The sequence below is a fragment of the Lagenorhynchus albirostris genome, chromosome 6 (genome assembly GCF_949774975.1).
Source record: "Lagenorhynchus albirostris chromosome 6, mLagAlb1.1, whole genome shotgun sequence".
Classification (NCBI taxonomy): Eukaryota; Metazoa; Chordata; class Mammalia; order Artiodactyla; family Delphinidae; genus Lagenorhynchus; species Lagenorhynchus albirostris.
The window spans coordinates 43,920,152-43,933,610 of NC_083100.1; the positions used below are offsets into that span (position 1 = coordinate 43,920,152).

Sequence of the window (13,459 nt, forward strand, 5' to 3'; positions counted from 1 at the left end):
ATATATTTACAGCATATTTCAAGAGTGTATGTCACAGTTGACCCTTGAACAGCATAAGTTTGGACTGTTTATGCAGGATTATGCTAATGCAGGACATTCCCAAAGGTAGCTATTACGCTCTTTTCAAAGATTAGGTTCCCAGGGAAGCAGACTCTGAGATATCCATAAGTTGGGACCAATACTTGTGGGAGGGAAGAGAAGAAAAGGGGTGGGGGGGGTAGAGAGGAAAAGGAGGCGAGGGAAAGAAACATGATTGGGCAGAGGTAGAAGTTGGGCTAAATTGCAATCTCAACAAAGTCTTCAGCTAACTCTACAGAGAGCTCTGAAGCTGGCATAGCTCTTCAGTGTTCTTCCAAATTGGGGTGAGGGCCTTTATACCCAGCCCAATAGTCAGAGATATACTCTCAGGCCAGGCAGCCCTCTTCAGCTGAGGCACTTCCTAAGACCATTCCTGAAGGGGCAGCTTGGTGGCACATTCCATGAGTTCTGCTTGGTTTTGAATATTATATAAATGTTATCATATAGTATATACTTTTTGGGTGTTGCTTCTTTCATTCAACATTATGTATGTGAGAGTAATACATGTTGTTTCATTCCATTTCTTTGTACCATAAAATAGTTACTCATTCTACTGTAGTTGAACATTTGTTTAGTTTTCAGGTCTTGGCTATTATGAATACTGTTGATATAGATATTCTTGCACATGTCTTTTGATGTATATTTGCATGCAGTTCTGTTGGGTATATACCTAGAAAAGGGTCATAGAATAAGTATACGTTTAGCTTTATTCAATATTGCCAAATATTTTCTAAAGTAGTCATACAAATTATACTCCCACCAATGAGTATATGTAAGAGATTTAGTTGTTCCAAATTCTCACTAATACTTAACAGTGATTATTAAGTTTTAGTTATTCTGGTGCGTGTAGTGGCTCTATGGTGTTGTAATGCATTTTCCTGATGATTAGTTATGTTTACAATTTTTCACATGCTTATTGGCCATTTAAGTACTCTCTTTTGTAAAGGGTCTTGTGGCCATTTTTTTAATTGGGCTTTCTGTCTTTTTCTTGCTGATTTATAGGAGTCCTTTATGTCCTTGGGATACAGGTCCTTTGCTTGATATATATTACAAATATCTTTCCCACTCTGTGGCTCATGTTTTCATTCTTTTATGCACAGAAGGAAAACAGCTCTAGGAAAGTTGACTAAGATGTCAACAGTAGTCTTGTCTGGACGTTGTTTTTTCCTTCTTTTTACTTTTTCATATTTTCTAGTTCTTTAAGAAGCATGTAATGAGGAGATAACTTAAAACACAGTAAAAGGAATGAGTTGTCTAAGAAAAATGGCATATTTAAAACATGATGATGTAGTTTAAAGGCGACCCATTGGAAATGGTTAGCAAAGACAAGAACTTTGCTACAATTTTCCTTCACTGTTACCTACGTGCCTACGCAAATCTGCTAGAGCCACCTGGTGGAGAGTGTTGAGAAGTTTACAGCAAATGTTCGAAGATGCTGAAATGTGCTTAGAATGTTATAGCATAAAAGGCCAGCTTACGTAGCAGGTGAGAAATGTACGTAAAACACACTCTGGTTCTCTTATCACCTCAGTTTCCAAAGAACTGGAAAGACCCTTCAACTCCCAGATGGGGGTAGACCTAGTTCACCAGTGGGCTGGGTTTGACCTTGACCAGCAAACATGACAAAAATCCAGAGAGAACGAAAGACAGTGAGGTTAGGAGTAGAAATGGGACCAGTTCAGGGCTGGCTACATAGCTGGTAGCACCTGGGCAAGATGAAAATATATAGCTCCCTGTACAGAAAACAGGAGAAAGGCTTCCATTATAGATACTAAAGTAAAAAGAGGTTCCTTCCTTCTACCATCTCTCTCTCTCGACCTGTTGTAATATTGTTTATTTGCTATTTAATGTCATTCTGGGTAAAGAAAAAATTTTAATTTAAATTATTACTGTGAATTTTACCATTCATATTTATATTGTACAATGCCAGGTTTCAGTGTAAGTATAAGAGTATTTAACTCATATGTGGAATCACCAAATTACACAATTCATTTTTTATAGTTCGTACACAGATATATATCTTATTCTTACCAGAAGAGTTCGTACACAGATATATATCTTATTCTTACCAGAAGAGTGGAAGTTACAGCCTAAGCACCAAGCCAGGTACAATTAAAGTGTTAAGAGTGCACAAAAGTAACTCAACTGGGTTTTTTTTTCAACATCTTTATTGGAGTATAATTGCTTTACAGTGTTCGCCATGGTTTACAACTTTTGCCATGGTTCTCTGCTAAACACATTCTCTCCTTCAGTTCTAAGGAAAATGAACGTGGAATGCCTTTTTGCCCCTATAATTCTAGATACATAAATGAAATATTAAAATAACTGTTTATGAAATAGTCAAACAGGATTTTAAGTGTAGGATTTCTTACAGGTTAGTCACAGGTGTTTTCTTTTTAACATCCTTATTGGAGTATAATTGCTTTACAATGGTGTGTTAATTTCTGCTGTATAACAAAGTGAATCAGCTATGTGTATACATATATCTTCATATCACCTCCCTCTTAAGCCTCCCTCCCACCCTCCCTATCCCACCCCTCAAGGTGGTCGCAAAGCACCGAGCTGATCTCCCTGTGCTATGCAGCTGCTTCCCACTAGCTACCTACTTTACATTTGGCAGTGTATATATGTCAATGCTACTCTCTCACTTCGTCCCAGCTTACCCTTCCCCCTCCCCGTATCCTCAAGTCCATTCTCTACGTCTGCGTCTTTATTCCTATCCTGCTCCTAGGTTCATCAGAACAATTTTTTTTTTAAGATTCCATATATAAGTGTTAGCATACGGTATTGCTAACACTTATATATTTCACTTCTCGACATGCACACATCGTGCCAATCCTCTCTACCTTCAGCTGTCTGGCAAGGAAGGACAGGAAGAGAAGGAATTATGGGTGGCCCTATCTTTCCCTTTCTTTCCATGCCATCATTTTCAGCCTATGTGATTTGCTGTAATTATACAGGAAAAAAACCAAACAAACACAAATAAGAAAGGGTATGATAGGTTTCGTTGGACCTTTATGTTTCTTAGAATGCCATTGTCATCTTTTGGCATTCCAAGGAAATCCTGGTTCTTGGGGGCTGTCATCTCCCCTCCCAATTAGTCATAAATGCAATACACTTACCTTGTGCTTGCTTTAAGTCTCATTGAACCCCCACACATCATGAGTCCACAGGAATTCTGTGCTCACCGGGCACTGTGAACACTATGTGAATGGAATGGTGCTGCAGGGAAAGAGGGTGAATACATGTTGGACATCGCACCTCTGTTCACACGTGTGCTTCACTCTCCTTTCAACTTAACTTACAAGTTCAAAGATAAAATTTTTGAGAATTTCAAGATGGCAATAGCAGAACCCAGCATGGTGCCCTTCTGAGTGAGAAGCCTTCCGCACCTGCAGCAGTCACAAGCCCATGAAGCCAGCCTAAGAATGGTTCTTTCCTCTTTTTCTTTTTAATAGGTGAGGAGAGGAAGCTCTTAATCCTACATGATTGTGGCTCCTTCAGGATCAGGAGCATTGAAAATACAGCTTAGAAAAGAAAGATCATATTTAGAATTGCAGGCATTTTGTACAGAGTCAGAATATAAAACATTTTAAGAAAGATGTCAATGCTAAAAACAGCTACTTCCCCTGGTCGAGTTTCAAAGATCTTTTTGCATACATACCAGGCTTTAATTGAGTCCCCTGCCACGGAGGGGACATTCACAGTTCTTTAGGCTTGCTTTATGAACGTGTGTTACAGCCTAAGCACCAAGCCAGGTACAATTAAAGTGTTAACTATGGATGTGAAAGGTTATAACTTACTGTTTCTACTCTGTCTTTGCATTTAGCACTTACAGAAAAAATAAGAACAAAAACAAAACTGGGGGACAAGAAGGAAACTGTTGGAAAATTTTGTTTACTTTCTCTCCCTTTTGGGAAAACAGCAGATGTGTGCAAATGTGTGGAGTGGGCAGGGCTGTTTTTGTCCGGTAGCTGTGTTTAAGGCTGATGACAGTAACATGCTCTGGGCTGTGGATGCAGGACGAGGGGTTACGAGCAGCTGCTGTGTACTGGGCTGAGCAGACTCTTTCAGTGGATGGCTAAGCAACATATTGAAAGTTGAAAGCAGAGACCTGACAAAGCTTGTCTGCGTGCTGAGCACTCAACAGAGGCAGAAGGTGTGGTCTGATAAGAGGGGGCAGTAGGCTTCTAGGCAAAGTGCCAGGATCAAGAATCCCAGAGATTTCTCACAGGTCTTAAGACAAGGTAACTGTGTTTATGTTTGTCTTATATTTTCATCCGTGCTTTTACTGGCAGGAAGTTCCCTTTCTTTATCATCTTGATGGATGTATGTATTTATGGCACTTTTCATTCTTTGGAGGATGAAGTGGATAAGTACATCCTAAGTAGGTAAGTGAGTGTAGCTAAGGGTTGGAAAAATCTGGCTATAAATGTCATGAGACCTTAGTAAATAGAACGAGAGATGTGTGATCAGAGGTCGGATGAAGGCAGAAGCCTGGACAGCTCATTTGGACTGGGCGATAGAGATTGCTAGATACCCTCTAATACCTGTTTCCCATCTTCCAGGGTGATAAAATGCCTGTTCTTCAGCTGCGTACACGGTTGCCCAAGATGGAAACTATACATGTAGTCATGTGACTAGGTTCTAGTCAATGATGTGAAAAATCACCTACCCTTCCCTTCTTCTTCGTCTTCTCCTCTATCTTGCTGCCTAAAATGCAGATCCTGTCGTCTTAGACCTGAGAAGAAGGGCCGTGGTCTGGAGCTGGGGGAGCAGCGAGATGGAGGGAGTGTGACTCCTTGGGGACTTAGGGGTCAAGCCTCCTTTCAGCTCTGGACTGCACACCAAACAGCTTTTATCTTATTTAAGCCATTGTTATTTTGGCATTTTGCCACTCACGGTTAAACCTAATGTTACTGATACAAAGTATTACTGCAAAGTTACCCTGGCTGCACTTCTTCCAGACAGAAGGGCTATCTTATGGAATTTACACACAGGTGCAAAGTTCTGTTTTTTTATACTCCCATCATTATAACATAGCAGAAAGCCCTTTATAGAATACTTATCCCTTGGCACATCAAAATCTCATGCAGGGAGCCTATAACTAGGGGGTCAGAAGCCAGGGCAAAAGATTGGCAACAAACAAAGGGCATTAAAAGACAATGATCGTTAGGACCCTACTCAACATGGGTGCCAATCCTTAGGAACAGTTGGATTGAGACTGAGGTGACGGTAAGTGGAAGCACGTGGCTGGCGTACAGAGTATCAGGTAAAAGGAATCTGTAGAAAATGTTTTAAAAAGCAGATCTTGAAAAATTATTTTATTAATTAATTTAGATTTTTTAAATGCAAGCAAAACATGTAGTCAGGAGGAAAAGACAGTGTTATGCCATGGCAGCTGGGAATACACAAATTTTGCTCGTTAAATAAATTAATGCAAGTAAGTGTCTAACACAGCGCTTGGAGTACCTTGGAGTACCGTGCCCAGTATATGTTAGCTGTTACATGATATTATGTTATTATATTACAGTAGAAGAATTAAGCCTATTAACAAATTGTCTGAATGACTGATTGAATAAAGTGAAGTCTCTCTTTTAACTTATTTTGTCATGGTTTTGTTCCCCAATAATGTGTAGGTTGACTACGTTATACATGAATAATAAAAGTATTAGTAGCTATGTTTCATTGAGCATCTACTATGTAAGAGATATTTTACACACACTATTTCATTTCCTTCTTACAGTAGTCCTGAGAGATGACATAAGTCATTTACCAGATGAAGAAACTGGGATTCAAAGAGGTTACATGGCTTAGTACCTAACTTAAGATCATATTGTAGGTGGCATTGAACCCAGGTGTGTTAATCCAAAACCCATGCTCTTTCCCTAATACCAATTCTTACTCTTTCCTTGGCAGTAAGGTATGTGTCAAGTTTCATTTGTGGTTCACTTTGGACTATTGAAACAAAATGGTGGATCAGAATTTTTCCATAGTCATGTTATTTTTAACAGATTTTAAATCAGTGAAGATACAGTACTATACGATTGCACGAGAGAAGGAATAAATCAGCAGTTATAACATGGGAAATATGAGAAAGAAAACAAAATGTAAATTAGTAACATAGATAGGACCTAGAAACTCAATTCTGACACTGTCTACCTGAGTTAGTGGCTCAGCCCCACAAGACTGCTGCCCCGCTGCAGATGTCAGTCACACGTCAGGTTGTCACCAGTGCTCTGACCAATCGACTATAAATCAGAGGTTCCCACCACCCCTTTTCAGGTTTGATTAATTTGCTAGAGTGGCTCACAGAAGTCAGGGAAGATCATAGTTTACCAGTTTATTAAAGGATATGATAAAGGATACAAGAGAATAGCCAGATGAAGCGATACATAGGGCAAGGTCTGGGAGGGTACTGAGCTCAGGATCTGTTCCTGTGGAGTTGTGGTGCATCACCCTTCTAGTGGGTGGATGTGTTCACCCACCTGGAAGCTCTCCAAACCTCCCACTATTGGGATTTTATGGAGGCTTCCTCACGTAGGCATGATCAATTATTAACTGCATTTCCAGTCCCTCTAGCCTCTCTAGAAAAGTTGGGGGCAGGGAGGTGGGGGAATCAGGGCTGAAAATTCCAAGCTCCTGATTACGGCTTGGTCTTTCTGGTGACGTCCCCACCCAGGAGCCATCCAGGAGGCTACCTACTAGAACAAAATATGCTCCTAGCGCTCTTATCACTTAGGAGATTACAAGGGCTTTAGGAGCTCTGCACCAGACCCATATATATATATATATATTTATATATATATATATTTTCTATTATCTCACATAGGCTGTGCAAGGACTTTGGCTTTTACCCTGAGAGAGTTGAAAAACCATTGGAGGAGGTTCCTTTAAAAACTAAAAATAGAGCTACCATATGACCCAGCAATCCCACTACTGGTCATATACCCTGAGAAAACCATAACTCAAAAAGAGTCATGTACCACAATGTTCACTGCAGCGCTATTTACAATAGCTAGGACACAGAAGCAACCTAAGTGTCCATCGACAGATGAATTGGTAAAGAAGATGTGGCACATATATACAATGGAATATTACTCAGCCATAAAAAATGAAATTGAGTTATTTGTAGTGAGGTGGATGGACCTAGAGACCGTCATACACAGTGAAGTAAGTCAGAAAGAGAAAAACAAACACCATATGCTAACACGTATATATGGAATCTAAAAAAAAAGAAAATGCTTCTGAAGAACCTAGGGGCAGGACAGGAATAAAGACACAGACATAGAGAATGGACCTGAGGACACGGGCAAGGGTAAGGGTAAGCTGGGATGAAGTGAGAGAGTGTCATGGACATACATACACTACCAAATGTAAAATAGATAGCTAGTGGGAAGCAGCCACAAAGCAAAGGGAGATCAGCTTGGTGCTTTGTGTCCACCTAGAGGGGTGGGATAGGGAGGGTGGGAGGGAGACGCAAGAGGGGGGAGATATGGGGATATATGTTTATGTATAGCTGGTTCACTTTGTTACACAGCAGAAACTAACACACCGTTGTAAAGCAGTTTTACTCCAATAAAAATGTTAACAAAAAGAAAAACTATTGGAGGTTTTTTTTTTAACATCTTTATTGGAGTATAATTGCTTTACACATTGGAGGGTTTTGAACAGAGACATGATCTGATAGATGTTGGAAATGGATCACTCTGGCTTCTCTGTTATGAATAGACGGTATGGAGGCAAGTTAGTTTATTGCAATAATCCAGGTGAGACATAAAGAGGGCTTGACACAGGGTAAGGGTAGCAGAGTGATGAGGAATGGTTGAATATTGGATATATTTCAAAGGTGGAGCCAAGAGGGCTTCCTTAATGATTGGATGTGGATTGGAGGAGCAAGAGAGGAACCAACGTTGACTTGGCTTCCCAGAGGCTGCTCTTATTGATGTGCACGGGGAGCTCTCTTTTTATCACCTTCCATCTAAGCGACCTGGCAGATTCACCTCTCTGCCAGTCTCCTGCAAAACACACTGGCTGATGCACAAGACACTTGATCTTCATGACCAACAGGCTACTCTCTGGAACACCCCTCCATCACAATCCCCAACTCCCATTCCCATCAACTGAGGTGTATGTTTACTTGGAGTGGTTGGCTTCTTTCTAAAACTGTATATTCCGATTGTACTTTTAATAATAGATTAAATACAATGTAAAATGAGTTTTAAAACAGAGAATTGAAGACTTCAGAAAATAACGACGAGTCTTAAAAATTTACCAAGTATGAGGCAATTGTAAAAATGGAGAGAAAAAATTTAAATCCAGAACGATTATGTTCTCAGATTACATGGCAAATATTTAAAAATTCTTCCTCTAAAGAAATCAGAAACAGAGCTCATACTCCCATGGGTGTGGTTTATGCAAGAAAAACAGTGCAGACCAATCAGCACACACATGCTTAAGGAAGGGCCTTAGCTTTCCGGCCAAGATTGACAATGGATGTGTATAATAGATGTTCACAGAATATATTGGATTCTCTGTTCTATCCAATTTTCCCCCCAATAAATTGACAAACTTCTTGTTCAGATCACATTGAAGATGACTTTTCACTGCATGTTATTGATCAGTTACATTCTAAAAATGTTTATGTGGACAACAAATGCTTTTTCTTGAACCATATTCTATTTCTCCATTCTGATGACTATCATGCAGCAGGACGAGTTTCTGGGTTTTGGTTTTTAATGTGTTTTGTGAAGAATGAACTCACTTTGACTTAAAAATCAACCTTTAAAATTAGACTGTTAGTGGTTAAGAATAAACGGCTTGAGGACCCACAATCACAAAGCACATGCGGACTTTAAAAACTATAACCCTGTCACTAAATAAGTCACTGAATCTGCTGTGTGCAATGAAATACGATTAAAAAGAGTTTGATTTACTTTCATTTGTTTGTAATTGTAGAAAAACAGGCTGCTCCAGAACATATCCTTTGGCCCCCAGAGGGCGCAAGGCCGAAAGAAGTCAGAGGTGAGAGTTTAATCCGTCCAGATGGTGGCGCTACCTCCTCACCAGGGCTGCTAAACAGGATGGGAAAAGTGGTCCCACCCACCTCAGACGACTTTCAACATGGGATTCTAGTAGTCCAAGGACTGTATTTAACTCTACCTCTGGTTTTTGAAGTGCAGTAAATATGCAAAAATGAAAGAAACCTCTTTACCCTATCCCCTTCTGTCTTACCAACAGAAATGGAGTGTGTATGTGAGAGTATTAGAGAGAATTATTAGAGACAGGATTAGAGAGAACTTGAATGAGAGGGCACATGAGATTATGAATTTGAGAGAGAATATTAGAATGTGTGTGTGAGTATGAGAGGGTATGTGAGTAGGAAGGAGCCCACAGTGCTCCAGGCTTTAATTCTTCTAAGAAACATAATACTGTTGAAAGTACAGAACATGGCTAAATTCACAGTTCTAAATGTTTTGCCAAAGGCTAAAGCTGCAGAGTTTTCCTCCAGAAGGGAAACAAAGCTAAGCTCAACCCCCTCTTGGCTCTCCCTAATACTTCAGTGGCATTAACTTAACCCTTAGATGTTTAGAAGAGGTTTACTAATTGAGCAGGAATTTTTCCTGTCTTCAATATCTTATTGAAGTGTTTCAAGCAACATTAATAGCACAAAATCCACTATTAAGAATCTCGCACATTTAACTGCGGCATGAATATCAGTCATTTATTGACATTAACATTACGAACACATAATGGAAAAATGCTCCTCAAAAGAGGAAGGTGAACTTTGACTGTCGACAGGACAAAGCTGTCTTCAAAAGACAGAGAGGTGGAAACTAGGTTCACAGCTGGGTTTCGAGTCCCTGAGGATGGAGCTCGTCTATGTATGTGCATCCACAGGCGCAAGGTGTCGGAGGAGGAGGCTCAGGAATGTCTCCATCTGCTTCTTTGATCTGTAAGCGATCAGTCCTCCCTTGTTGGCCCACTGGTCCACTCCAGCAGCGCCTCTGTTTCCCACGTGGTACACCAACTGTGGCAAGTCAAGCCCCGAGTTGGGGTTTCTTTCCAAGCACTCTTTTAAGTCCACCATTCCCCCACCCATGGCCCTGAGGATGGCGTGGGCAGCACAAGAGTCCCACTTGAACGTGGTATCTTCTGAGAAGATGTAAATGTCCACAAGGCCGAGGACAACACAGAGGCTCTTGTAACCAGCCCCAGCTGCCCGGAATATGCGCTCTCCACACACACGTGACAGTGCGGCCTTGATGGTCTCCTTTTCACTGGTACTAATGACAGCTGAGAACGGGTGGGAGTATTCCGCCTCAGAGCTGGGGTTTTGGGTCACTTGGCTCTGCGTTTCACTGCTGTTTCTTGTAGAGACGGGAGGCAGAAATGAATGGATATTGGTCCCCATGTAAGAAAGGCCCCAGTAGCACTGTCCTTTCCACCTGTGGAAGACAACATTCAGTTTGTGGCCGTAGGTTATCCCATTCGTTTTTCATTGCTCATATGGCTTCCCAACTTGATGATATGAAAAATATATAACATAATGGGTCTCAAGGTCCTTAAGCTTAGAAATGGATACCAAGTAGCTAATTCATTTCTAAAACTTACTCCCGGGCTTCCCTGGTGGCGCGGTGGTCGAGAGTCTGCCTGCCAATGCAGGGGACATGGGTTCGTGCCCTGGTCCAGGAAGATCCCACATGCCGCAGAGCGGCTGGGCCCATGAGCCATGGCCATTGAGCCAGCGCGTCCGGAGCCTGTGCTCCGCAACGGGAGAGGCCACAACAGTGAGAGGCCCGCGTACCGCAAAAAAAAAAAAAGTTACTCCCTGTGCGTGTTGCTGCCTGTGCTGTTGCAGGTTAGGAATGCTTTCAGTTTTTCTGTATTATCACACCCAACTAGGACAATGCTAAAATATTTGCTCTGTTCCTGGAGGCCAGAAATCCCGCAAAGTTTCACTGCCACTTTTGCCATTTGAAGTTTAATGGGGGGAAAGATGAACAGATAAATAATCTTTTCAATCTGCAAATCTTTCACAATCCTTAAGTTTTTCTTCAGCTGGTAACGCCTTTTCATTCTCTAATTCACTAGCTCCACTTTGGTTTTAACACCAAGAAAGATGGACTCATTATTTCTGGCAACAACAAAAATAGCACCTATCATTTCTCAATGTTTAACTTACTATATATGCTGGATAGTTTATTTACAGAGATGGAAACAGGCTTAGAGAATGTAAGTGTAAGAATGTAAATCAGTGATAGAATCTGCATTCAAACCCAGGAAGTCTCACTCTAGGATCTATGCTACTAACTACTTTGTCAACCATTTCTAGGTCATGATTATGGCAGCATCCAGTCCCACTTATTTTTAACTTCTTAACGACCCTTTAAAGACAACAAACACTTTCAGTTTGGAAGAAGGCAGGGTCAGAAGAAAACTATCAAAATTCCATAGGTGTAGTTTATGACTATTAAAGAACAAACAATTCTTAGTTGCTTGAAGCAAGTCAAAGTTTAATACAAATATGTAGTTCTAAGACTTCTCTGGTGGCGCAGTGGTTAAGAATCCACCTGCCAGTGCAGGGGACACGGGTTTGAACCCTGGTCCAGGAAGATCCCACATGCCACGGAGCAACTAAGCCTGTGCGCCACAACTACTGAGCCTGCGTACCACAACTACTGAGCCCACGTGCCACAACTACTGAGCCTGCGTGCTGCAACTACCGAAGCCTGCGCACCTAGAGCCCGTGCGCCTAGAGCCCATGCTCCGCAACAAGAGAAGCCACCGCAATGAGAAGCCCGCTCACTGCAACCAGAGAAAGCCTGTGCGCAGCAACGAAGACCCAACGCAGCCAAAAAATAATAATAAAAAACAAATAAATTTATTAAAAAATATGCAGTTCTATACAAGTGGAAAAAAATATTATCTATTTCAATAAAATACTGAAATCACAGGAGAAAAGCTGCTTCTTCTTGGCCTCTGCCATGCCCTGGAGCCCTGCAAGCATGGGCCATGGATCAGAGCAACTCTGCCCTGCACAGGAGTTCAGGGGAGCCTGAGGAGGGAGGCAGAAAAGGAAGTGATGCTGGCAGTTCTACCGGGAGAGCACCCCAGAGCCAGGTCCTAACCCTGGCTGTACCTACTCAGCTTTTCATTAGATCATTGTCACATTTTGCTGCGAGACCCAGGGCTGAGAGTAAAAAGAACATTAATTCAAACATGCAGATTTTTAGTAGGAATACCAAATCTACTGAGTCATGGGAATGTCACGTGGAGAGATCATCTTGACAATAAGCAAAGCTGAGGTTGTAAATTCTAAAAACCATAATATACCAAAAATTTTCATCTTTTACCTGAGGGTGTTTAGGTCTTGTGATACAAAAGGTTGGTTGATGACTCCCATCAGGGGCACCCCTGTCTGTATGTCATAGACACCAATTAAAATAGTGACACACTGAAGTCCACTGGGGAAGATTCCTTGGTTGGATTTAATGTCAGCAGAACCTTTTATATACTGATAAGTTGAATCTGAAAAATGAAGCAAATTTAGGATTATTTGAAATGATTATTTAGAAGACGATGATGAATACATCTACAAACCCTGTACTATATTGTTTCTCTCCTAATTTGGTAACTGCTATGGTCTGAATGTTTATGTCCCCCCAAAATTCTTACCCACGAAAGTTGATGGTATTAGTAAGTGGGGCCTTTGGAAGGTACTTAAGTGCTCAGTGTGGAACCCTCATGAATGGAATTAGTGTCTTACAAAAGAGGCTCCAGAGAGATCTTTAGTCTCTTCCAGAATGTAAGGACACAGTGAAAAGGTACCAATTATGAACCAGGAAGAAGGACCTCACCTAATCATGCTGGCACCTTGAGATTGGACTTCCCAGCCTCTGGAACTGTGAGAAATAAATTTCTGTTGTTTAAAAGCTACCTAGTCCATGGTATCCTGTAATAGCAACCCAAACTGACGAAGATAGTAACCGATCAGTTTTTACCTTTGGGTGCCACTTATATCGAATTATTTTTCGACCTCTTGTACTTCACTTTTAAGCTGCTTGTGTTTCATTTTCCCAACTATATAGTCTTGGAGAGAAAGGACACGTCTATAGTTCCTATGGCAGCTAGCACTGCACCTTGCAAATAACAAGCACTCAAATATCCATCACATGTCAAAATCATTTCAAAGCTAATAGCTCAGGATAACCAAGGGGCTTCCTTAGAGCTCTTACTAATCAGAGGACAAGTCCAAGGTGGATGGGAAAGCCTCCTTCCAGGAATCTGTCAGGGGTGGAATTACCTTTTTGTTTGTTTGTTTTTGTCCCTCAAATTAGGAGGAAGGAGACAATGATGGTAGTACAAGAGGAAGAAATTG

The 13,459-nt window shown here is 41.2% G+C and overlaps 1 protein-coding gene across 3 annotated transcripts in view; it reads right to left on the reverse strand.

Moving 5' to 3' along the window:
- Positions 1 to 9,781: 9,781 nt before the first annotated feature.
- Positions 9,782 to 13,459, reverse strand: part of INPP1 (inositol polyphosphate-1-phosphatase) — a 31,266-nt gene continuing 27,588 nt past the window's right edge. For all 3 annotated transcript variants that reach the window (XM_060152449.1, XM_060152446.1, XM_060152447.1), the window contains 2 exons: positions 12,435 to 12,609; positions 9,782 to 10,526 (listed from right to left, as the gene is read on the reverse strand). In XM_060152449.1, the coding sequence (XP_060008432.1) occupies positions 9,959 to 10,526; positions 12,435 to 12,609 (743 nt within the window). In that variant the 3' untranslated portion in view covers positions 9,782 to 9,958. The remainder of the gene's footprint in view (positions 10,527 to 12,434; positions 12,610 to 13,459) is intronic.